The following is a 24314-nucleotide window of genomic DNA, read 5'->3' as shown; positions in this document are numbered from 1 at the left end:
TTCAGCTCAGGTCATGATCCTGGAGTCCCGGGATCGAGTCCCACATCGGGCTCCCTGCTCAGTGGGGAGTCTGCTTCTTCCTCTGACCCTCTTCCCTCTCGTGCTCTCTATCTCTCATTCTCTCTCTCTCAAATAAATAAATAAAATCTTAAAAAAGAAAATGGAAAGGCAGGCTGATTTGGTCATGGATCTCCATCATCAGCCCAGGAGGCAGTACCCTCCACTTGGCTCTGTGCAGCAGATGTCTCTCTGTGTGGATGGAGATGGGTGCATCCATTTTAACCAGGTTCCATGACATCATCCATTAACATCACTCTAAATGGCCACGTCCCTCATTACAAGCTCACCACATGGTGGGGATGTGCTGATGGGGAACGCAGGATCTGTCTCATTGATAAATTTCTCAGTGTAAATTAGTAAATAGGTTTGGGTGTTTTTATTTTTTATTTTTTGCACTGGGCTGAGAGTTCTGTTAATGTGCCTGTGGGTAATGAGTCCATTCTCAGTGTACCCACATATCAAGTTTCAATACCAGCAAAACATTAGGCAATGGTGATTTACCCACATCATTCTCCTAATGGGGACTGAAGATGGCCAGCCAGCCTTCCTTCACCCAATAAATATCAGACCTCGTTTGTCTGAAAAGTGCAATGGGTAGGAATGTGAACATTCCCAGGTTGTTCAGACATGCCTGTGGTTCTCTTTCAAGGTCTTTTTTTGCCCCACAATACACTCCTAGTCCCTAAACCCCATGTCAGTTTATCCAGCTCTCATCTTTATCATCAAAAACAGGGTGAGCCTTCATACCAGGAGGCAGGAAATCAGATTCTTGTTACGTCCCTGACATTTCCCATGTGACCTTGGAAAATTACATCACCTTAATTATTTTGTCTGTAAAAATGGTAATTAATAAAGACAACCTGTACATGTACACCTAGATTAAAGACTTCCAGTTACAGGATCTGTTCCTTCACCTGCTTACTTTCTTTTGTGAATTAGGAATTCTGTGGATTTTTCCCCAAATGCTAATACAAACATACCTGTACTTACATAGTACAAAAGAGAAGTGGTTTAACTGTTTTTCCCACACTAACAATAAATCTAACCAATTCAGAATTCCCTAGCGCTCCACAAAATAGGAAATAATTTACTGCAAAAAGTACATACCTGTGACAAAGTTTATAAGCAGAGACATCTATTCTTTTGATAGTTGTATGCTTGACAAATTGTCAGCTGCTTATGACCCGAAGTCAAAATCCTTGCATTTCTTAGTCCCCATTCCATCACCCTCCCCCATAGTGTGAGGCTTGCCCAGTTCCCTGGGAGGCATTTGGGAGGAAAAGCACTCTAGAAATGAAAATGGGTGTATTTCTACCACATGAAATTCTAGATCTGGGCCACAGCCTTGCTTTTCATGAACAGACCACTAGAAACGACAGAGGACACTAGATGCCAGTTTTTGCACTAAGTGTTTTACATGTGGCATCTCTTTTAATCCTCATTACAATCTAATGAGGTTGATACTATTGTTACTACCTTTTTGTTTTTTTTCCAAACAGGAAGAATCCAAGGCACACAAAGCTTCCATTGCACAGCCAGTGGGTGGTTGAGGCAGGATTTTTAAGTAGGAGGTCTGATTTTAGAACCCAGATCCTTCACACAATACTCTACTGCCTCCTAGTGTTTATTAGCTGTCAGCCCACGAGCATCAGAATCCCTGGTGGTGCTAGTTACAGTGCAAGTTCCTGGGCCATCCCAGGCGTACTGATTCAGAATCTGGCTGCAAATAGGGGTCTGTAACATGGCTCACAGGGAGAAGGCAGGGAAGAGGTTCTTAGCAGAAGCAATATGTACTTTAATAAAAAAAAATTACTAAAAAAAGTATTCGATAGTCGTGAAGTTTTTAATGAGATAATGATTTTTAAAATGTTGAGATAACCTAAAAGAAGAAAATATCTCCTTTTTTAAAAAGATGTATTTATTTATTTGAGAGAGAGAGCATTGTGGGGGGTGGGAAGAGGGGAAGGGCAGTAGGGGTAGGGACAGAGGGGGAAGGAGACGGAGAGGGAGAGAATCCCAAGCAGACTGCACACCCAGCTAGGAGCCAGACACGGGGCTCACTCCCATGACCCTGAGATCATGACCTGAGCCGAAATCAAGAGTTGGACGCTTAAGCGACTGAGCCACCCAGGTGCCCCGAAAATGACATTTCTAGATAGCAAGTCAAATGGCATTGGTGTAATCACTTCAGGACAATCTCCCAAAACTAAAATGAAAACAATTTCTGTGGTCTTTAAATATTTTTTAAGTCAGGTAATTCACCCTCTGTAGTGTACAATTTGAGTTTTGACAAATGCATACAATTATGCATTTGTCAATCAAAATACAGAATATTTCCATTCCCTAAAAAAAATTCCCAGCATCCCTTGTTGTCAACCTCTCTCCCCACCTTAGATCCTGGCAATCACTAATGTGTTTGCTGCCCCGATGGTTTTACCCTTTCCAGAAGCCAAAGGCAGATGCTTAACGACTGAACCACCCAGGCACCCCAGCACTGTGTAAGTTTAAGGTATGTAGCATAATGACTTGGCTTACATCTCTTGTCTAATCATGACCACAATAAGTTTAATTAACATCCATCACCTCATATAAATACAAAAAGAAAAAAAATAAAATGTTTTTTTTTCCTTGTATGAGAACTCTTAGGATTTACTCTCTTAACTTTCAAATATACCATCCAGCGGTGTTAACTATAATCATCATGTTGTACATTACATCCTCAGTACTTACTTATAACTGGAAAGTTGTGCCTTTTGATCACCTTCCCCCTCTCCTTCCCCTGCCTCTGGTAACCACAAATCTGACCTTTTTCTGTGAGTTTTGTTTTGGTTTGGGGTTTTTTTGGTTGTTGGTTTTTTGTTTGTTTGTTCGAGTCTACTTATAAGTAAGATCATATAGTATTTCTGTTTCCCTGACTTAGCTCACTTAGCATAATGCCCTCAAGGTCCATCTGTATTGTCACAAATGGTAAGATTTTCTTCTTTTTATGGCTAAATTCCATTGCATACACACACACACACACACACACATTACAACTTCTTTATTCATTCATCTATCTTTGGACACTTAGGTTGTTTCCATGTGTTGGTTATGTAAATAATGCTGCAATAAATATTTACTTATTTATTTTATTATTTTTTTTTAAAGATTTTATTTATTTATTTGACAGAGAGAGAGTGAGAGAGGGAACACAAGCAGGGGAAGTGGGAGAGGGAGAAGCAGGCTTCCGGCAGAGCAGGGAGCCCGATGTGGGGCTCGATCCCAGGACCCTGGGATCATGACCTGAGCTGAAGGCAGACACTTAACGACTGAGCCACCCAGGCTCCCCTATTTATTTATTCTAGAGAGAGAGGGTGTGTGCGCGAGCAGGGAGAGGAGCCGAGAGAGAGGGAGAGAGAGAATCTCAAGCAGATTCTGTGCTAGGCGGAGCGGATGTGGGGCTTGATTTCAAGACCCCAAGATCATGACCTGAGCCAAAACCAAGAGTCAGTCTCTCAACCAACAGAGCCACCCAGGGGCCCCTACACTGCTGCTATTTTATTTTATATAGTCAATTATCTTGTTTTGAAAATTTTGTGGCGATAATTGTGGATTCACATGCTGTAGTAAGAAAGAGCACAGAGTTATCCCATGTAATCTTTACCCATTTTACCCTAATGGTAACGTCTTATAAACTATAGCATATTATCACAACCAGGATTTTGACACAGATTTCCAGAGTTTTACTTACATGTGTGGGTGTTAGTTCCATACAGTTTTATCACATGTAGGTTCATGTATCCACCACCACAGTCAAGATACAGAACAATTCCATCACCGCAAGGATTGCTTGTGTTGCCCTTTATAACCACACTCATCTCTAACCCTTCCCACTCCCATCTTAAATCTCTGGCCACCATTTATCTGTCCTCTGTTAAGTGTCTGCCTCATTTCAACAAATGTTATATAATAGGAATCGTATGGTATATAACCTTCTGTGATTGGATTTTTCATTTGGTATAATTCCCTGGAGAATCCCCCAAGTTGATGTGTATATCAATAGTTTGTTCATTTTTATTGTTGAGTAGTATTCCATGGTTTATATGTATCATAGTTTGTTTAACCATTAATTTGTCCTAGTTCTTTAACCATTAAGCTGTTCTAGTTTTTGGCTGTTATGAATCCAGTTGTTATGAATATTCATTTACAGGTTACTGTGTAAATACAAGTTTTCGTTTCTCTGGGATAAATGCCCCAAAGTGCAATTACTATGTTTCATGGTAATTCCATGTTTAGTTTTATAAGAAACTGCCAAAATGTATTTCAAAGTGGTGGTACCACTTTACATTTTCACCAGCAAGATACAAGTGATCCTCAGTCACCTGTTAAAGTGATTAAAAATAAGCAAAAGAAGGTTTTTATATTTACCTTCATTTTAACCATTTCTAGAGATCTTTATTCCTTGGTGTAGACCCAAGTTTCCATCTGGTAACTTCCTTGAATACTTTATGTAATGCAAATCTGCTGGTAATTTTTTCAGCCTTTTGTTTGCCTGAAAGTCTTGATTTTACCCTAATTTTTAAAGATATTTGCATTGTTTATAAAATTTTAAGTTGATGAGTTTTTTTCCTTTCAACATTTTGAAGATGTCATTACATTGTCTTCTGTCTTGCATTGTTTCTGATGAAAAGTGTGCTGCTAATCCAATTTTTGTTCCTCTCCATGTAATGTATCTTATTTCTCTGGCTACCATCAGTGGTTTATTTTTATCTTTGGTTTTCATCAGTTTGCATATGATGTGTCTAGGTGTTTTTTGTTTCGTATGGTTGGTTGGGTTTTTAATATTAATCCTGGTTTTTTCCTGGTTCTCTGAGCTACTTAGAGCTTTAGCTTCTGGGTTTGATGTCTTTCATTATTTTTTTGAAAATTCTTGGCTATTGTCTCTTCAAATATTTCTTCTAACCTGTTCCATTTTCTTTTGGGGTGGGAGGAATTCCATTAAAAAGTATGTTTGACTATTTTGTATTGTCCTAAATCTCTTGGGTGCTCTATTCTTTTTTTTCCTCACTCTCTTTGTGTTTGAGCTTGAGTAATTTCTATTGACATATCTTGAAGTTCACTGATTCTTTCCTCATGGGGCATATTAAAGTTTGCACAAGTCCAAACTTCTTCACCATCTTTAGCTCCCCATTTCAGGATTGGAAAATAATACAGTCACCATCCCCATCCCTAGTTTTCCCTATCTCCAGGCCCTAAAAGAACTTTGCTGATTTTGGGGTAAACAAAATGAAAACAAATTCAGGAAACATACCATTTTGAATTCTCTTACTGCAGTATGCTGGCTTGGATCAGAGAACTCAGCATATGAATCAGGCTTACTCTACCTACGTTCCTTCCACTACTTACTGAACATCTACCCACAGACCAAGTAGTAGCAACCCAGTGAGTACTCTTATGATGTGCACCCAGTGGTATGCTGGAGCCTGCTCATCCTGGCTGGTGAGAAACTTGTCAACTTTTCAGGAATTCCTCAAGCTGGTTTTTAAACATAGCAATTATTAAAAAATAAATAATGTAAGTTTATGATTAAGGAAATGATATTAAAAACAAAAGTGGTAAGTACTCAAAACATTACTTTCTCATTACTATATTTTACTATTACTTATGCTTTTAATGTAATCAATGTCTGCTATATCTGTATGGTGATACAGCATGTACATCTGGTATTATGATTATTTTTTAAGCTGGTTTTTATACTTTTTTATTTTTTTTAATTATGTTCAGTTAGCCAACATATAGTATGTCATTAGTTGTTTTTTTTTTAATTTTATTTATTTATTTGACAGAGAGAGAGATAGCGAGAGAGGGAACACAAGCAGGGGGAGTGGGAGAGGGAGAAGCAGGCTCCCCGCCGAGCAGGGAGCCCGATGTGGGGCTCGATCCCAGGACCCTGGGATCATGACTTGAGCCGAAGGTAGACGCTTAACAACTGAGTCACCCAGGTGCCCCCGTCATTAGTTTTTGATGTAGTGTTCAGTGATTCATTAGTTGCATATAACACCCAGTGCTCATCACAACACATGCCCTCCTTAATACTCATCACCCGGCTACCCCTTCCCTCCACCCCCTCCCTTCTGTAACCTTCAGTTTGTTTCCCAGAGTCCAGAGTCTCTCATGGTTTGTCTCCCTCTCTGATTTTGTTTTTGTTTTTATCTTATAATGGTATGTTACTGAGCATCACTTCCCCCAAATCTGTATTCAGTAATATCACATTTATAGCCTGAAGTTAGCCATAACAGATTTACTTATACCATGGAAATCAGCATATATTATTGTTTTGTTTTGTTGATTATCTAGACCAAGGGTTGGCAAACTTTTTCTATAAAGAGCCAGATAGGGGCGCCTGGGTGGCTCAATCAGTTAAATGTCAGCTCAGGTCATGATCTTGGGGTCCAGGGATGGAGTCCCGTGTTGGGCTCCCTGCTCGGTGGGGAGTCTGCTTCTCCCTCTCTCTGTGCCCCTCCCCCCTGCTCATGCTCTCTCTCTCACTCTCTCAAATAAAATAAAATCTTAAAAAAAAAAAAAAAGAGCCAGATATTTTCAGCTTGTGAGTCACAAACAGTTCCTGTTACACAATAATTATTTAACAAGCCTCTAAAAATGCAAAAATTTTTCTTATATCTCAGACTGTACAGAAAGAGACCATAGGTTGGATTTGGCCCACAGTCTATAGTTTGCCAACCTCTGGTCTAGACTTAAGAAACAAGTAAAGAAAATGTTAATAATGCAGACAAGGGGTGCCTGGGTGGCTCAGTCATTAAGCGTCTGCCTTCAGCTCAGTTCATGAGCCCGGGATCCTGGGATCAAGTCCCGTATAGGGCTCCCTGCTCCATGGAGAGCCTGCCTCTCTCTCTCCCACTCCCCCTGCCTATGTTCCCTCTCTTGTTGTATCTCTCTCTGTCAAAATAAAATAAAATAAAATCTTAAAATAAAATAATGCAGATAAAACTCAAAACTGTCATGTGTATAGCTGTTACACTGTGAAAAGCACGGGAAATTGAGGACATATTCTTTCTAGTATTCAAAACCTATTATCAGTCAATCAGAGAAGTTGCTCACATCATTAATGATCAAGTAAAGTTCAGAAGTATGTTTTTATTATTTCAGTTTTGTCTTACTAGTTAACATAAACAAAAATATAAAACAACATTTAGGTTGTAACTATACTCCTTGGTCTATGACATACCTGAGTTCTTTGTTGAACTGACTAGTAATCAAGCTTTTTCATAGTCTTGATTTCATGACTACTGTTAATTATAAAGACTAACAGTGGAATTTTAAGAAATAAAAAAAAAAGAAATAACAAGTCACACTGAAATTATAGGTGTATGAAATTTACAATAAGGAGTAGGTATATTGTATTATTTGCAAGTCATATGCTACACATCCTTTTTATTAGTAAAATGTATAATAAAGTTATATATGTATATATGTATACATCTTTTTTTTTTTCAGAGAGCCAGTTGTCAAGCATCTTCAGCACACCAATATAAACAACATGTCATGCTAAGCAATGACTGTTCTTGGGTAAGAGAATCTAACAGGGGTGCCTGGCTGGGAAGAACATGCAACTCTTGATCTCAGGGTTGTGAGTTCGAGACCCACTGTGGGTGTAGTGATTACTTAACAATAAATAAGTAAATAAAACTTTTTAAAAAAGAATCCAATAGGAACACAGAGTCTGAGTCAGTTAAATGAGAGCAAGCAACTAACCTGAAAGCTCTGGCGCTCAGTTCAGTGTATGTTTGAGTGTGTGAGTGTGTGTGTGTGTGTGTGTGTGTGTGTCTGTGCGTGTGTGTGAGAGAGAGAGAGAGAGATTGAGAGTGAGGGAATAGTGAAATAAAGATGTCAGAGGCAGAGAAAGCTACCTCAGCTCTTGCCTTTCTCACTCTAGTCCTTCTATGATTCAATTCTATTTTATGTCCTGTCCCCCATGCCTATGAATTTGCCTACTGGATCCTTACAAGAAACCTCTTTATTTAAGATAGCTGAAGTTGAATTCCTGTTTCTTCATAACTAAAAGCTCTGTGCCTAAGACCCTGAGCAGTATAAATCTGGGTATATGGTTCTCTTACACCGGTCCCTGAATCCCCCAGATTTGACCACTATCAGTCACAGGGGAATCTACAGATGATGGTGATATGGTATTACTTAATGGAAAGAAAAAAAATGATGTCTTCACTAATACGACCAGCTGATGAAGCAGTATAGGGCTTAAAATAAAAGGAAGTGGCATGAACAGTCAGGTGGACTCCGGGAAACCAAACCAGCTCACGGAGTGATTCAAGGGTGAGGAATAACAGGTTGTGACCAGGCCACAAGACCACTTGGAAACAGCCAACAGAGAGGACTTAACTCATATTTAACTTTCTTATTAAGTTTATTATTATAGTCAAAATGTCCTAAAACATGTTAGATTTTTTTGTGTTCTCTGTTTTGTTTTCTAAACAAATTAGAGGTTATAAAGAACAGTTTTGGATGTTTCCGGTGCCGGCAGCCCCTGGAGGAGTTGCAGCCGGAGCCGCTGGAGGGGACCATGGCCAACAGTGAACGCACCTTCATTGCCATCAAGCCTGATGGGGTCCAGCGCAGCCTTGTGGGAGAGATCATCAAGCGTTTTGAGCAAAAGGGATTCCGCCTCGTTGCTATGAAATTAATTCAGGCTTCCGAAGGCCTTCTCAAGGAGCACTACATTGACCTGAAGGACCGTCCGTTCTTTGCTGGCCTGGTGAAGTACATGCAGATAGGGCCTGTGGTTGCCATGGTCTGGGAGGGCCTGAATGTGGTGAAGACAGGCCGAGTGATGCTCGGGGAGACCAACCCTGCGGACTCCAAGCCTGGCACCATCCGTGGGGACTTTTGCATCCAAGTTGGCAGGAACATTATCCATGGCAGCGACTCTGTGGAGAGTGCAGACAAGGAGATCGGCTTGTGGTTCCAGCCTGAAGAGCTGGTGGATTACAAGAGCTGTGCTCAGAGCTGGATCTACGAGTGATGAGTGACGAGAGAGCAGACCTCACTGCTTTGTTCATTCCATTCCTGCTCCCTCCCACAAGCAGGGGGCCAGGCTCTCGGAAATCCACTTATTTTTGAGAACTTCCTTATAACCTGGAGGGGAACTCTGGAGCTGGGAGTGCTCCCTGTACAGTATTATGTGCTACTATCAGATTAAAATGTTTCATCCCCCCCCCCCCAAAAAAAAGAACAGTTTTGCCTTCTGGTATAATGTAAACTCTATCAGAACAGATAAACAACTGAAGTTATGTTTGACTCTCATGATAGCCAGCATTGGCCTTAAAGAGCCCCTGTGTAGTCTGTCTTGTTCCTGAGTGAGAATGGGCTCCAAACCAGAATCTGAATTACTGCAGTGCCCAGGGGGACCAGGCAAATCGAATTAAACATAGCATCATGAAGATCTAAAATTGTACTAGGGAAAGAGAAAAAGATTTAAAACATAATTAGTTTCTCTAGTGGTTTCTTATTAATTCAAAGCTACATAACAAAAAGTTTCAGAACAGTTTTGCTTTTTAAAAAAGTAACAGAAATGTTATTAAATAATCTGGATTTTTTTGAATAATTGAATAATCCCTACCTTTCAGTTGCCCATACCAGAGGAGGCTGACATATAAGCCTGTGATCATAAAGCCTGAAGGACCACACACACACACACACACACACACATACACATGGTACATGGGAGGAAGGCGGGCGGAGGTGAGGTATAATGCATAGGTATATACATCTACATGCTCATAATACTCCAGGCTTAAAATTACCATCCAACAGGTTTTAAAGATTTATTTTTTTTAAAGATTTTATTTATTTATTTGAGAGAGAGAATGAGAGATAGAGAGCACGAGAGGGAAGAAGGTCAGAGGGAGAAGCAGACTCCCCGCTGAGCAGGGAGCCCGATGCGGGACTCGATCCCAGGACTCCAGGATCATGACCTGAGCTGAAGGCAGTCGCTTAACCAACTGAGCCACCCAGGCGCCCCTAAAGATTTATTTATTTTAGAGAGAGAGTACATGCGCGAGCATGCATAAGTAGGGGGAGGGGAAGAGGGAGAGAATACTCAAGCAGATTCCCCGCTGAGTGCAGAGCCCCATGCAGGGCAAGATCTCACGACCCATGAGATCATGACCTGAGCCAAAACCAAGAGTTGGACACTTAACAACCCAGGGGCCCCTTTCTGACATGTTTTAAACAAAATGGTGGGAACTTGGCATTCATTTTTATTACTAAACTTATTATTATTCTTCAACATAATTAGAGGTTACAAGAGGAAACTGTAGTTAACAGTGATATTCAGGAGTAGCATGTCCTGGTTTTCTGCCAAGAACTTCACTAAGCTTCAGATTTCTATGACTTTTGATTATGTTCCTGATATATTTTTTTCATTTAAATCGTATATAGTAAAAGAGGACTCCTGATTATTTGGGTGCTGACTATCCAGTCTGCTGCTGCTTTTTGGTCACCTAGGCTACCTAAAATATCACCTCATTCATTTAGGCAAGTGAGGAAATAAGTGAAAAGTTCAAACTATGTGATAGTTTAGGAAGAAGAAGAGGCAGTTTGTTACATTTTCATACAAAAATCAGTCACTATTACCAGAAATTAGGTATCATTCATTCATCTTAAAAAAAAAAGAGGTACTGTGTGATTATTAATATGCTGACAATGGGCTAATAAGTACTGGGTATTCAATAGTTCCCACCCTCAAGAAACTCACCTCCTAGTGCAGGAGCTAGATACTTATCAAGCAATCACAGATAAGAGTGATTTACATATGGCAACATAAAATCACTGCATTAGGGGTGCCTGGGTGGCTCAGTCTGTTAAGTATCTCCCTTCAGCTCAGGTCATGATCTCAGGGTCCTGGGATTGAGCCCCACATTGGGCTCTCTGCTCAGCGGCGAGTCTGCTTCTCCCTCTCACTCTTCCTCTATGCTCTCCCCTCTCTCCTCTCTCTCTCTCTCAAATAAATAAAATCATAAAAAAATAAAAGGTCACTGCATTAAGTGCATTAAGTGCTGTGATGGAAAACACAAGGTATTAGATAGGAGCACATAGCCAGAGGGTCTGGCCTACTCTTGGCAAGTGGAGTCCAGAAAAGGCTCCCCTGGGGAAGCAGTATTTGAGCTGAGTTCTGAAGAATGAGTAGGCACTAACTAGAAGGCCTCTGCCTAGAATCATATGCAAAACCTCCAACCATCACTACCTCCTCCTCTAAAAGCCATAGCTGGGAATGTATGTCCTTGGTGCTCTGGACTGGACTACATTGGTTAGGAAGGGCCACCCCTTCCACCAGGCCACCCCTGCTCCAGCAGACCACCCTTCATCTTGAGTCCTACTCAGTCCACGAAGTGATTGATTATGACCTACCGACCCATTGTTCTTGTGCTGCTACTTTCTGGGCTCTGAGACAAACACAGAGGCTTGGGTCACAGGATGGGCCATCCAACACATACCAACTGTAGCCTCTGGAAGTAACAGATCCACCAAGGGTGCCAATATGAAATATGGTGTCACCTCTGCTCCACCCAAACTATCAGTGGAAAACCTCATTTCTGGGGGCATGTAGTGTTTTTTCTTCCCTGTATTCCTTCTTTCCTTTAAGAAAAAAATCCTCTCCCTTCTTCCCTCCCCAACTGACCACCCAACTCCCACCCTGAAGTTCAGGCACATGCCCAGACCTAGTCAGAACTCCAGCCTCAGGCTACAACTACTGAGTCAGGGATGGGTATGTGCCTTACAGAAAGCTTTTCAGGGTCCACTGGGGGACTTTTGCTGTGCTACTGAGAGAAATGTACATGTTTCCTTTAGGATCTTGGACTGTTGGGCCCAAGTAAGCCTGGAGTTACCTTGCTGCCATGTGGTAAAAGGCTGCACTCTATACAGAAGGAAAGTTGGGGACAGAGAAAACAGGTTCCTATCGTAATCTGAGTACTTACCCAGATCTGCCTCTGCCTGACTTTTCAGTTATAAGAGCTGGCAAGTTCCTTTTTTATTTCAGCTAGCCTGCACTGGGTTTCTGTCACAGCCAAAGTAGCTTGAATAATGTACCTTTCCCATTGGCACTTATGTCCAAATTACCATAAATTGGCAGCCTCTGACCATTATAGGGAAAGGATTCAGTGATTTCTAATTGGCCATTACTAACAAGGACACAGGAGGTTTGAAACAGCTGAGCACAGATTTTTGAGAATGAGAAGACAAGGTCATGGTTGTACTTTTGAAAGTGATGTTGTAGGTGCGCATATGCCTGTCTCACGACCTTTGGCTGTTCACTGACTGGAACCACAAGACAGACCAGATGAGAGAACTGGATTGACAATGGGTGCAAGATGCCAACAAAGTAATAGAAACCCAAGTTCCAGTTTGAAGCAGCCTAAATCCACATTTCTCAAACACAAAGAAGAAAGGAATTGGCCTAATCAAGACCTTTAAAGGGGAAAAGAACCACAGGGCCATGACCATGAGCTGCTGGACACGGAATTACTACAATATGTCCTCAGAAGCCCAGTGTTTTATGAAAAGACTGGTTTGTGCTTGGCTGAGGCACTCCAGTGCATTTTTATCTGAGTGTTTCGTTAGCAGCAGGAGCCCATTACCCTTTGGCATTTTCTAGTTATAACAGATCCCAGTTTCAGAAATATCAAGAAATTGGATTCCACCCGCCAAGGGTTCTCTCCAGGAGATATTCGATCTCCAAGACAGAACCGTCTTTTTCTCTTTTTACCATGGTGAAAGGGCGCATGCGGAACTCCTGTGGTAATCTGCAGAGGCAAAGCCTCCTGTGAGCACGTGACCAATACTGCAGAGAGAAAGCTTTAGGCTAGAAGCTCAAGGAAAGGCAGGGGGATGAACATTTAAATGAGTAGGGTGATTTGATAACTACCTTGCTGTGGTTTAAGACCTAGTGCTTTTGGGCATACCTTGTTATTATTACTGAAACTGCAACCATTTTAATGTTTCATGTGCTCCAAAGCAGAGGCCATTTCCCCACTACTTTGTTGAAATCATTTGATGCTCTTCAAAAAAATCTCCCTGGTCTTTCTGCTCCTTAAGATTCCTTCTTTCTCTTAAAATGTAATTCTAATCTGGGAAAGATGTCCAGGATTTAGGGAATTTCTTTTCCTCTCTCACATTATGTTCCCTCTACCTGGATATGGTTGAAACTATTGACCAGTTGGGCTTTTTATGCTTTCCAACCTTCACATTTTTGAGTGAATCTCTGGTAGAAAAATAATTCCTAAGCTCCACTTATAATTTTGCTCAATCAATAAATATTTACTGCACACTTACTGTTTTAGGTGCTTGCAATATAGAGTAAATAAATCAACGATCCTTATCATCAACAAAGCATACATTGTAGTGGAGGCAGAAACAATAAACAAATATTATAATATAATATATTTATATATTATATATTTTATTTTTATAAATATATATATTTATATATTATATATAATATAATCTTATAATAATAATAGCAATCGCATATCTTGCTTATGGGAAAAATTTTTGCACCCAATTTTCTCTCATAATGTTCTGCTTTCAAAAAGAAAAAACACCTACCCGCAGGTTATAACGTTCTAAAATATTGCTGTTTGGGGTCTTTTTCTTCATTTTCTTGCCTTAGCTTATACTTGCTAAACAATAATATTATTTTGTGGCAGTACAGATGCTTTTGAATTAAGGATGGGAAACTTTGAGTTCATATAATCTGTTGCTACCTCAAGAATAGGAAGGGAACTTCTCCTTTCTAGGGTCAGTCTGATGAGACCCTTGTAAGAATAATGATGGTGTCACATGGATTACATGTTTACTATGTGCCTGGCCCTGTTTGACACTTTTCTGTCATTGCTACAGATTTTCACAATAACCCTGAAGAAGACACTAAGGCTTAACCAGGTTGAGTTGCCCAAAGTTCCACAGCTAGTAAGTTTGGAACTAAGGTTTTTATCTAGATCTGAACTAAAGATCTCAACAAGAGAAAGTGGTATTTATAATATGCATTTATGAGAAGGAAAAAACACATTTTTTAAAGATTTATTTATTTGAGAGAATGTGTGTGTACACAGGGGGAGGGGCAGAGGGAAAGGGAGAGAGAGAGAAGGGAGGTGGGAGTTGGGTAGTTAGTTGGAGAGGGAAGAAGGGAGAGGATTTTTCTTAAAGGAAAGAAGGAATACAGGGAAGACAAAACACTACATGCCCCCAGAAATGAGGTTTTCCACTGATAGTTTGGGTGGAGCAGAGGTGACACCATATTTCATATTGGCACCCTTGGTGGATCTGTTACTTCCAGAGGCTACAGTTGGTATGTGTTGGATGGCCCATCCTGTGACCCAAGCCTCTGTGTTTGTCTCAGAGCCCAGAAAGTAGCAGCACAAGAACAATGGGTCGGTAGGTCATAATCAATCACTTCGTGGACTGAGTAGGACTCAAGATGAAGGGTGGTCTGCTGGAGCAGGGGTGGCCTGGTGGAAGGGGTGGCCCTTCCTAACCAATGTAGTCCAGTCCAGAGCACCAAGGACATACATTCCCAGCTATGGCTTTTAGAGGAGGAGGTAGTGATGGTTGGAGGTTTTGCATATGATTCTAGGCAGAGGCCTTCTAGTTAGTGCCTACTTATTCTTCAGAACTCAGCTCAAATACTTCTTTCCATGTCAAGGGGCTCAATCTCACCACCTTGAGATCATGACCTGAGCCAAATTCAAGAGTCAGATGCTTAACTGACTGAGCTACCCAGGCACCCCAGAAAAAAAAAATTAAAGAATAGTCATATACTGGGGCACCTGAGTGGCTCAGTCGGTTAAGCGTCTGCCTTCGGCTCAGGTCATGATCCCGGGGTCCTGGGATTGAGCCCAGCGTCAGGCTCCTTGCTCAGCGGGGAGTCTGCTTCTCCCTCTCCCTCTGCCCCTGTTCCTGTACTGTCTCTCTCACTCAGTCTTTCTCTCCCAAATAAATAAAAAATCTTTAAAAAAAAAAAAAAGAATAGTCATATAATTTCTGTGAAAATGAATTCAGAAGGTTTCAATGAAAAGCCAGGACCTATAACAAATACCAAGATCACTAGCAGCTTGATATGATCACATTGCTGAAAAGGAAATGTAAGAATCTAACTGTCTATACACCTGCTTTTCTTTGTGAGAGGTTGGAGATATTGTTAATGTTTTCACTTAGTCTTCTAAAGACTAACTGGAAACAAACAACCGTATAATATTTCTCAAAAAACAAACAAACAAAAAACAAAACAAATCCTGAGATTGATTATCTCCTCCTTTGGACATAATCTTGTCCTCGGGTGGTTCCCTTGCAATGGAACATTATCACCTTATATACAGAAGAAAGACATGAACAATGGGGAAGAAATCATCATCATTGGTAATTCCACAGTAAAACACAGGATATATATTATTGTGGTCCTATGAACTTGTGGATAGTTTCCTCCACATAAGCTTACATCACAACCCCATTTCTGACACATCATTAGTAAACTGAGTTAGCCTCAATCATAATCTTTTCGGCCAAATGTTTTTAATTTGGAATGGTACAAGGGCTCCTGTTCATGATACTTGGCAAATGGACTTAGTATAGAACATTGTTAAACACTGATTATCTCAATATTTATTCTAGCAACCCCAACAGATGTATTGCTTATATGTACACACTTCTTTGCAGCTGTAATATTTTGTATATTTTTTAAGATTTTATTTATTTATTTGACAGAGAGAGACACACAGCCAGAGAAGGAACACAAGCAGGGGGAGTGGGAGAGGGAGAAGCAGGCTTCCCACCGAGCAGGGAGCCCGATGCGGGGCTCGATCCCAGGACCCTGGGATCATGACCTGAGCCGAAGGCAGACGCTTAACAACTGAGCCACCCAGGCGCCCCTTGTATATGTTTTTTAAAAGATTTTATTTATTTATTTGACAGAGAGAGAGAGAGAGAAAGCACAGGTAGGCAGAGCGGCAGGCAGAGGGACAAGGAGAAGCAGGCTCCCTGCCAAGCAGAAAGCCCGATGCGGGGCTCGATCCCAGGACCCTGGGATCATGACCTGAGCCAAAGGCGGATGCTTAACGACTGAGCCACCCAGGCGCCCCTATGTTTTTAATCCTATCTTCCCAAATAGACAGTGATGGGGGAGGGAGAAGAAGTCATATCTTAAAATTTGAGGCTCTGAATAGAAGGAGTGTCCTAACTACTGACTATTTCTTGCTTTTCCAGTGACCCTATAGTAAGCGCATGAGCTCTTCAGAGAAGGGGTTGTTTGTTTGTTTTTCCTATTCAAAGCTCTACACAACAATGGCTTCACAGGTCAAGAGTATGTAAAAATATTAATCAAGGAATTTATAATAAGTATTTCAGAACTACAGGAGAATCAACAGCCTGATATTGAATTGATAGCTTGAAAGAACAAAATCCACCAGCACCAAGTATAATATGTAAGACTATCTCATTTCTAGTCTAGATAACCTAATCTTTAGTACTGAATAAAACCACCGATTTAGTCCTAATATGAAACAGAAATCATTAAACAAGCAGAAGAGAGTTGTTGCCTGAGAATTTCCAGGCTGTTGCTATAGTAAATCACTATAGTAAATCACTATAGAAAGCACTTATTTTCAAAAAACAGCTTTAGAATTGATTTTAATGATTAGCAACATATAATTAAATACCAAGAATATTTTTATTGCTTAAAAGACAAAGTCTTGAGGTTATTTGTTATTTGTCAATTATTCACCCTGAAGCAGTTCATTTTTGATCTGCTTCTTTGCTGGAGTTTAAGACTGTATTGTTTACTACATCATTAAGAGAAAAGTCATGTTTCTAAACTTTTGTTGCAAGTATAACTTTTGAAGTATTGTGAGGCTTTCAGACAAAAGAGAAGTAAAGGGAAAGCTGCATTTACAACATTTAAAAACACACTTGGGGGGCGCCTGGATGGTGCAGTTGGTTAAGCATCTGCCTTCGGCTCAGGTTATGATCTCCGGGTCCTGGGATGGAGACCTGCATCGGGCTCCCTGCTCAGTGGGGAGTCTGCTTCTCCCTCTGCCCCTTCTCCCATTCATGCTCTCTCACTCTCACTTTCTCTTTCTCTCTCTCAAATAAATAAATAATCTTTAGAAAAAACACACTTGAATATATAGCAGACTGATCTAGAAGAGTATTTTTAAAGTAATGTATTTTGAGTTTCCTGCAGAGTATCCACAGATGACAACTGTAATTCAACAAATAAATTGGCAGATTTTGACTACTGGGGAAATTCATCTTTCTATTCCAGAATGTCTCATCAAGCAGCAAGAATTTGGCCAGGACTATCAGACAGTGCTACCACATGGAGTGTGCAGTGCAGTGCATCCTGTAACAAGCAGCCGAGTGCCCAGCTTGGGCTCCTCTTGCATTCTGCTTATCTCAACCTTGGATTTAGCTCGTTGTACTAGACTTTCTGTTTCCAGTCTGCCTCACCACTAATGCCATGTGAGTTCTGAAGGACAAAAAAGCATCATGCCTCACGACTCTTTGTATCTCAATTCCCAGCTCAGTGCTAACACCTACTAGGTACTCCACAAATGTTTGCTGACAAAAGAATGCAAGCATGCTTAATTGGCCAAATAGGAGGAGTAGCCTTTTTTCTATAATATACTAGAATTTCACTGTCATATTTTTTTGTGAAAAGTGTGGACTTTGCTGCATTTTTCATAGAAGTTACATGTATAAAATAATTAAGATAATCATTTTCCAATATTATGACATAAAGTACCTTATCCCCTATAATTAGAAGAGATTACACATTGGTTTTCTTGCCCAAGTACCCCATTTATGAATCTCCATTAACCATTAACTAACCATTACATTTATAGGCTACTGAGTAGTATATCCTTGGGTCAATAAGAAGAAAATAGATCAGGGCGCCTGGGTGGCTCAGTCAGCTAAGCATCTGCCTTCGGCTCAGGTCATGATCCCATGGTCCTGGGACTGAGCCCCATGTTGGGACTTCTGCTTCTCCCTCTCACTCTCCTCTGTGCTCTGCCTCTCTCTCTCTCTCAAATTAATAAATAAATTTTTTAAAAAGATGCTCTATTTTACCAAAAAAAAAGGGGGAGGGAAGAAATTAGATCTATTAAACTTAGTAAAATAATATACCCCTTAGAACCAACATTTCTCTAACTGTATCAAGAAATCACAGACCAGGCGCCTGGGTGGCTCAGTCGGTTGAGCGACTGCCTTCAGCTCAGGTCATGATCCTGGAGTCCCGGGATCGAGTCCCACATAGGGCTCCCTGCTCAGCCAGGAGTCTGCTTCTCCCTCTGACCCTCCCCTCTCTCATGCTCTCTATCTCATTCTCTCTCTCAAATAAATAAAATCTTTAAAAAAAATTAAAAAAAAAGAAATCACAGACCATTTTTCAAAAATGGCAGCGGCAAGAATAATACCCCTGAACCATACAGATCTGCATATGGTAACAGTAAAGTATTAATCAGAAAACTCTCTTACAAGCATGAAATTTATTCCAAATAGACATTTGCTAAATTCATATACCATGAATCCCAAAGCACTCTCTGATCACCTAACCATATCCTATTAAGTGTGCAGTTGGCCTCTGGACTTCAGTCAGGCACTTTCAGATTACCAATAGCTGTGTAAGGCCACCAGATACCAAATGTTATCACTCAAAGATAAACGATACTTGAGTGCCCTAAATAAGTTCATACCTCTAAAAATGCTTACTGGACCAGGAGACTACTTTGCCAACGTGTCTGGTTGCCAACATATCTTTGCCCAAGTCAACAAGAATTAATCTCTAGAGCCTCTGTTTCCAAGGAAGTAAATCTCTAGGTTCTCCACATTGGCTGCACAATCGAATAAGCTAGTAAGCTTGAAAAAAATACCAAAGTCTGGATCTCACCTCCAGAAATTCTGATTTAACTGGTCTAGGGTGTGGCCTGGATATCAGGACTTTTTCAAGCTCTAAGTGATTCTAATGTGAAATGAGGTTGAGAAACATTACTTTAGGGCCTCTATTCTCAAAGAAAATTTAAAGGGGCACAGGTTAAATACACCCCTTCTTCCAGCATCCTCTCATATTTATCAGTGAATGAACTTTGAGTCCTTTCTACCCCAGATCCTGTTCCTCTCCCTTTCCCAGCCACCATAGTTTTCTTCCACAACACTGCTTGAGACTTTTGATGTTACCTGTGTTTCAAGTAACTTCCCCAGTGCAGGTGGAAAACATTCACTTAGTAGATGTAGAAGCTGAGATTGAAAAGAGTTCCTTCAAATCCTATAGAAGAAATGCCATCTAGAACAGTCCACATTCACTTCCAGTGTATACTCAACTCATTTCTTAACACGCAATTACCCAGTTGTGAGTCATGCCTCTATAACCAAGTATTACCAAGTTCTATTGATTCTAACTCCTGAATCTCTCTCATGTCAATCTCTTGCTTGCCTTCCATGTTACATTGCTTTAGTTCAGTCCCACGCCAGCATTTCTCATATAAAAGCAGTTCATTGGCCTTCAAACTGTTCTATCTTTGAAATTCAGCTAACCTCCCTTCAAACCATTCTCCACGCTGCAGGGTGCTGTTTTCAAAAGCAAATCTGATATTACTACTCCTTGGTTTAATAATAATAATATTCCATTTCTTTTAGAATCAAATCCACACTTCTTAAGCCCTTCTTTTACCATTCGCAGTTCCTCCAAGCATGTCATATGATCTCATGCCTCTTTCTACTTGCACAGACTCTGACTACGTTTTCAGAATTCATCTGAGAGATCACTTCTTTGCTACCAGTCTGAATTACATGTTTAGCTAGGTGTACTCACACAGCATCCCATGTTTACATCTCTCAATAATACTTAACACATAGCATTATGATTTTCACTATAATTGACATCGAGCTTATTCAGAGTGGGAGCTGCATCTTTTGTCTCTTTGTGCTTTAGGGCTTATACAGGACCTGATAGATATATAATCAGTGTTCGCTAAATGTTTGTTGAATGAATACCCTGCCATTTTACATGTCCATGTTTTACATGTACCATGTTACCCTTCTCTGGCTACCTCCAATCTCTGTTCACAGTATTAACACCTCCATTGAAACCCAGCTGAAGAATCTTCCTCTGTAAAGCCTGGAATTGGTTTCTGAGGCAGTCTTGACCACACCCGCATTTTAGCCACCATTATATCTTTTATATACTTCTAATTATAATAACTACCACTCTATGCTGAAGTCATCTGTCCTCGTGTGTATTCCCTTTACTACATTATATGCTCCTTAGTGATAGCAACCTATTTCATTGACCTTTGTATCCAAAGCACTTGTTACATAATAAACAATGAGTAACCAAGCTTTAATTTTTGTCCCCCTCCAATCCTTGTTTAATGTGACTGCCAGAATGTTCTAAAACAAAATTCAGGTAATGTCTGTCCCCAGCTTAAAAACTTTCAATGATTTCCTTTATCTACAGCAGTCTTTCCCAATGAACAGCTTCTGTACTCCTGGTAGGACACGTGACGATTTTCAGATGTCACAAAATTGTTCTTTTTATTTTAATGGTTAAGTGTTTTGTGTTAGAAAAGAATGAAACCCGGGGCGCCTGGGTGGCTCAGTCGTTAAGCGTCTGCCTTCAGCTCAGGTCATGGTCCCGGGATCCTGGGATGGAGCCCCGCATTGGGCTCCCTGCTCCGCGGGAGGCCTGCTTCTCCCTCTCTCACTCCCCCTGCTTGTGTTCCCTCTCTCGCTGTGTCTCTCTCTGTCAAATAAATAAAATTAAAAAAAAAATGGGGGTAGGGGTGTAAGAAAAACTTTTAAAAATAAATCCTTGGCGGGCGCCTGAGTGGCTCAGTTGGTTAAGCGACTGCCTTCGGCTCAGGTCATGATCCTGGAGTCCTGGGATCGAGTCCCGCATCAGGCTCCCTGCTTAGTGGAGAGTCTGCTTCTCCCTCGGACCCTCCCCCCTCTCATGCTCTCTCTCTTTATCTCATTCTCTCTCTCAAATAAATAAATAAAATCTTTAAACAATTTAAAAAAAATAATAAAATAAAATAAATAAAATAAAATAAATCCTTGGCTATGTAGAAAATCCAGAAGAATCAACAACAAAAATCTCCTGGGACTAATAAGCAATTATAGCAAGGTTGCAAGATACAAGGCTAATATTCAAAAGTCAGTTGCTTTCCTATGTATCAGTGATAAACAAGTGGAATTTGGAATTAAAAACATAACACCATTTATATTAGCATCGTAAAAATTAAGGACTTTAAGTATAGATATAACAAAATATGTATAAGATCTATATGAGGAAAACTACAAAACTCTGATGGAAGAAATACAAAATGAAGTAAATAAATGGAAAGATATTCCATGTTCATGGATAGGAAGATTCAATATTGTCAAGATGTCAGCTCCTCCTAACTTGATCTATATATTTAACACAATCCAAATCAAAATCCCAGCAGATTATTTTGTGGATATCAACAAACTGATTCCAAAGTTTATATGGAAAGGCAAAAGATAAAAAATAGCCAACACAATACTGAAGAAGAACCAAGCCAGTGGGCTGACATTACCTGACATCAAGACTTACTATAGAAGCGCCTGGGTGGCTCAGTCAGTTAAACATTTGACTTCAGCTCGGTCATGAACTCAGGGTCCTGGGATCGAGTCTTGAATCAGGCTCTCCACTCAGTAGGGAGTCTGCTTGTCCCTCTCCCTCTGCCCACCCCCTGATTGTGCTCTCTCTGTCTCTCTCTCAAATAAATAAATAAAATCTTTTTTATAAAGCTACAAAATCAAGATAGTATGCTATTGGCAAAGAGAATCAATAGAATGCAATGGAGAGGCCAGAAATAGATCCACATAAATATAATCAGCTAATCTTTGATAAAGGCACAAAGGCAATACAATGCAGAAAAAGGTAGTCTTTTCAACACATGATACTGGAATAACTGGACATCTACATGCAACATCTAGACACAGATCTTACACCTATGTAAAACTTAACTCACAATAGATCACAGACCTAAATGTAAAATGCAAAACTATAAAACTCCTAGAAGATAACACAGGAGAAAATCTGGATGACTTGGGTATAGTGATGATTTTTCAGATACAACAGCAAAGGCACAATCTATGAAAGAAATAATTGAAGGGGGAGCACCTGGGTGGCTTAGTCTGTTAAGTGTCTGCCTTCAGCTCAGGTCATGATCTCAGCATCCTGGATTCGAGCCCCACATCGGGCTCCCTGCTCATCAGGAAGTCTGCTCCTCCCTCTCCCTCTGTGCTCTCTCTCCCTCTCTCTCTCTCTCTTTCAAATAAATAAATAAAATCTTTAAAAAAAAAAAAAAAAGAAAGAATTGAAGGGTACTAAATGAAAAAAATATGCAGCCAAGAATACTATATCCAGCTAGGCTGTCACTGAAAATAGAAGGAGAGATAAAAAGCTTCCAGTACAAAGAGAAACTAAAAGAATTTGCAGTCACCAAACCAGCCCTACAAGAAATATTGAAAGGAGTCCTCTAAGCAAAGAGAGAGCCTAAAAGTAACATAGACCAAAAAGGAACAGAGACAATATACAGTAACAGTCACCTTACAGGCAATACAATGGCACTAAATTCATATCTTTCAATAGTTCCCCTGAATGTAAATGGACTAAATGCCCCAATCAAAAGACACAGGGTATCAAATTGGATAAAAAAACAAGACCCATTGATATGTTGTCTGCAAGAGACTCATTTTAGACTCAAAGACACCTTCAGATTTAAAGTGAGGGGTTGGATTTGCAACGATGTGGATGGAACTGGAGGGTGTTCTGCTGAGTGAAATAAGTCAATCAGAGAAAGACATGTATCATATGACCTCACTGATATGAGGAATTCTAAACCTCAGGAAACAAACTGAGGGTTGCTGGAGTGGTGGGTAGGAGGGAGGGGGTGGCTGGGTGATAGACATTGGGGAGGGTATGTGCTATGGTGAGTGCTGTGAATTGTGCAATACTGTTGAATCACAGATCTGTACCTCTGAAACAAATAATGCAATATATATTAAGAAATAAAGAAGAAGAAGAAGATAGCAGGAGGGGAAGAATGAAGGGGGGGGAATCGGAGGGGGAGACAAACCATGAGAGATGATGGACTCTGAAAAACAAACTGAGGGTTCTATAGGGCAGGGGGATGGGGGGATGGGTTAGCCTGGTGATGGGTATTAAAGAGGGCACGTTCTGCGTGGAGCACTGGGTATTATGCACAAACAATCATGGAACACTACATCAAAAACTAATGATGTAATGTATCATGATTAACATAACAATAAAAAATTTAAAAAAACTAATGATGTATGGCGATTAACATAACAATAAAAAATTTAAAGAGAAAAAAAATAAAGTGAGGGGTTGGAAGACCATTAACCACACTAATGGACATCAAAAGAAAGCTGGGGTGGCAATCCTTATATCAGACAAATTAGATTTTAAACCAAAGACATAAGAGACATAAGAGATAATAACATAAGAGATGAGGAAGGACACTATATCATACTTAAAGGGTCTATCCAACAAGAAGATCTAACAATTGTAAATATTTATGCCCTTAACATGGGAGCAGCCAATTATATAAGCCAATTAATAACAAAATCAAAGAAACACATCAACAATAATACACTAGTAGTAGGAGACTTTAACACTGCCCTTACTGAAATGGACAGAGCATTTAAGCAAAAGATCAACAAGGAAATAAGGGCTTTAAATAACACACGAGACCAGATGGGCTTCACAGATAAATATTCAGAACATTCCACCCCAAAGCAGCAGAATACACATTCGTCTACAGTGCACATGGAACATTCTCCAGAGGAGATCACATCCTGGGTCACAAATCAGGTCTCAATCAGTACCAAAAGATAAGGATCATTCCCTGCATATTTTCGGACCACAATGCTTTGAAACTCGAACTCAACCACAAGAGGAAAGTTGGAAAGAATTCAAATACATGGAGGCTAAAAAGGATCCTACTAAAGAATGAATGGGTCAACCAGGAAATTAAAGAAGAATTTAAAAAATTCATGGAAACAAATGAAAATGAAAACGCAACTGTTCAAAATCTTTTGGATGCAACAAAGGCAGTCCTAAGAGGAAAATATATAGCAATACAAGCTTTTCTCAAGAAACAAGAAAGTTCTCGGGCACCTGGGTGGCTCAGTTGGTTGAG

General features: G+C 40.2%; 1 protein-coding gene and 1 pseudogene across 5 annotated transcripts in view; one reads left to right on the top strand and one right to left on the bottom strand.

The window, feature by feature from the left end:
- The first annotated feature begins 8589 nt into the window (after window positions 1-8589).
- Window positions 8590-9278, top strand: LOC112811407 (nucleoside diphosphate kinase A pseudogene; annotated as a pseudogene).
- A 115-nt stretch (window positions 9279-9393) lies between these two features.
- Window positions 9394-24314, bottom strand: part of LOC141371670 (transmembrane protein 180-like) — a 47717-nt gene continuing 32796 nt past the window's right edge. For all 5 annotated transcript variants that reach the window (XM_073887995.1, XM_073887993.1, XM_073887997.1 and 2 more), the window contains one exon: window positions 9394-9526. In XM_073887995.1, the coding sequence (XP_073744096.1) occupies window positions 9394-9526 (133 nt within the window). The remainder of the gene's footprint in view (window positions 9527-24314) is intronic.

This window comes from Callorhinus ursinus, unplaced genomic scaffold (genome assembly GCF_003265705.2).
Source record: "Callorhinus ursinus isolate GAN/ISIS: 27379988/994484 unplaced genomic scaffold, GSC_fseal_2.0 scaffold85, whole genome shotgun sequence".
NCBI classification, from domain to species: domain Eukaryota; kingdom Metazoa; phylum Chordata; class Mammalia; order Carnivora; family Otariidae; genus Callorhinus; species Callorhinus ursinus.
This window is presented reverse-complemented; position numbering and strand designations above follow the sequence as displayed.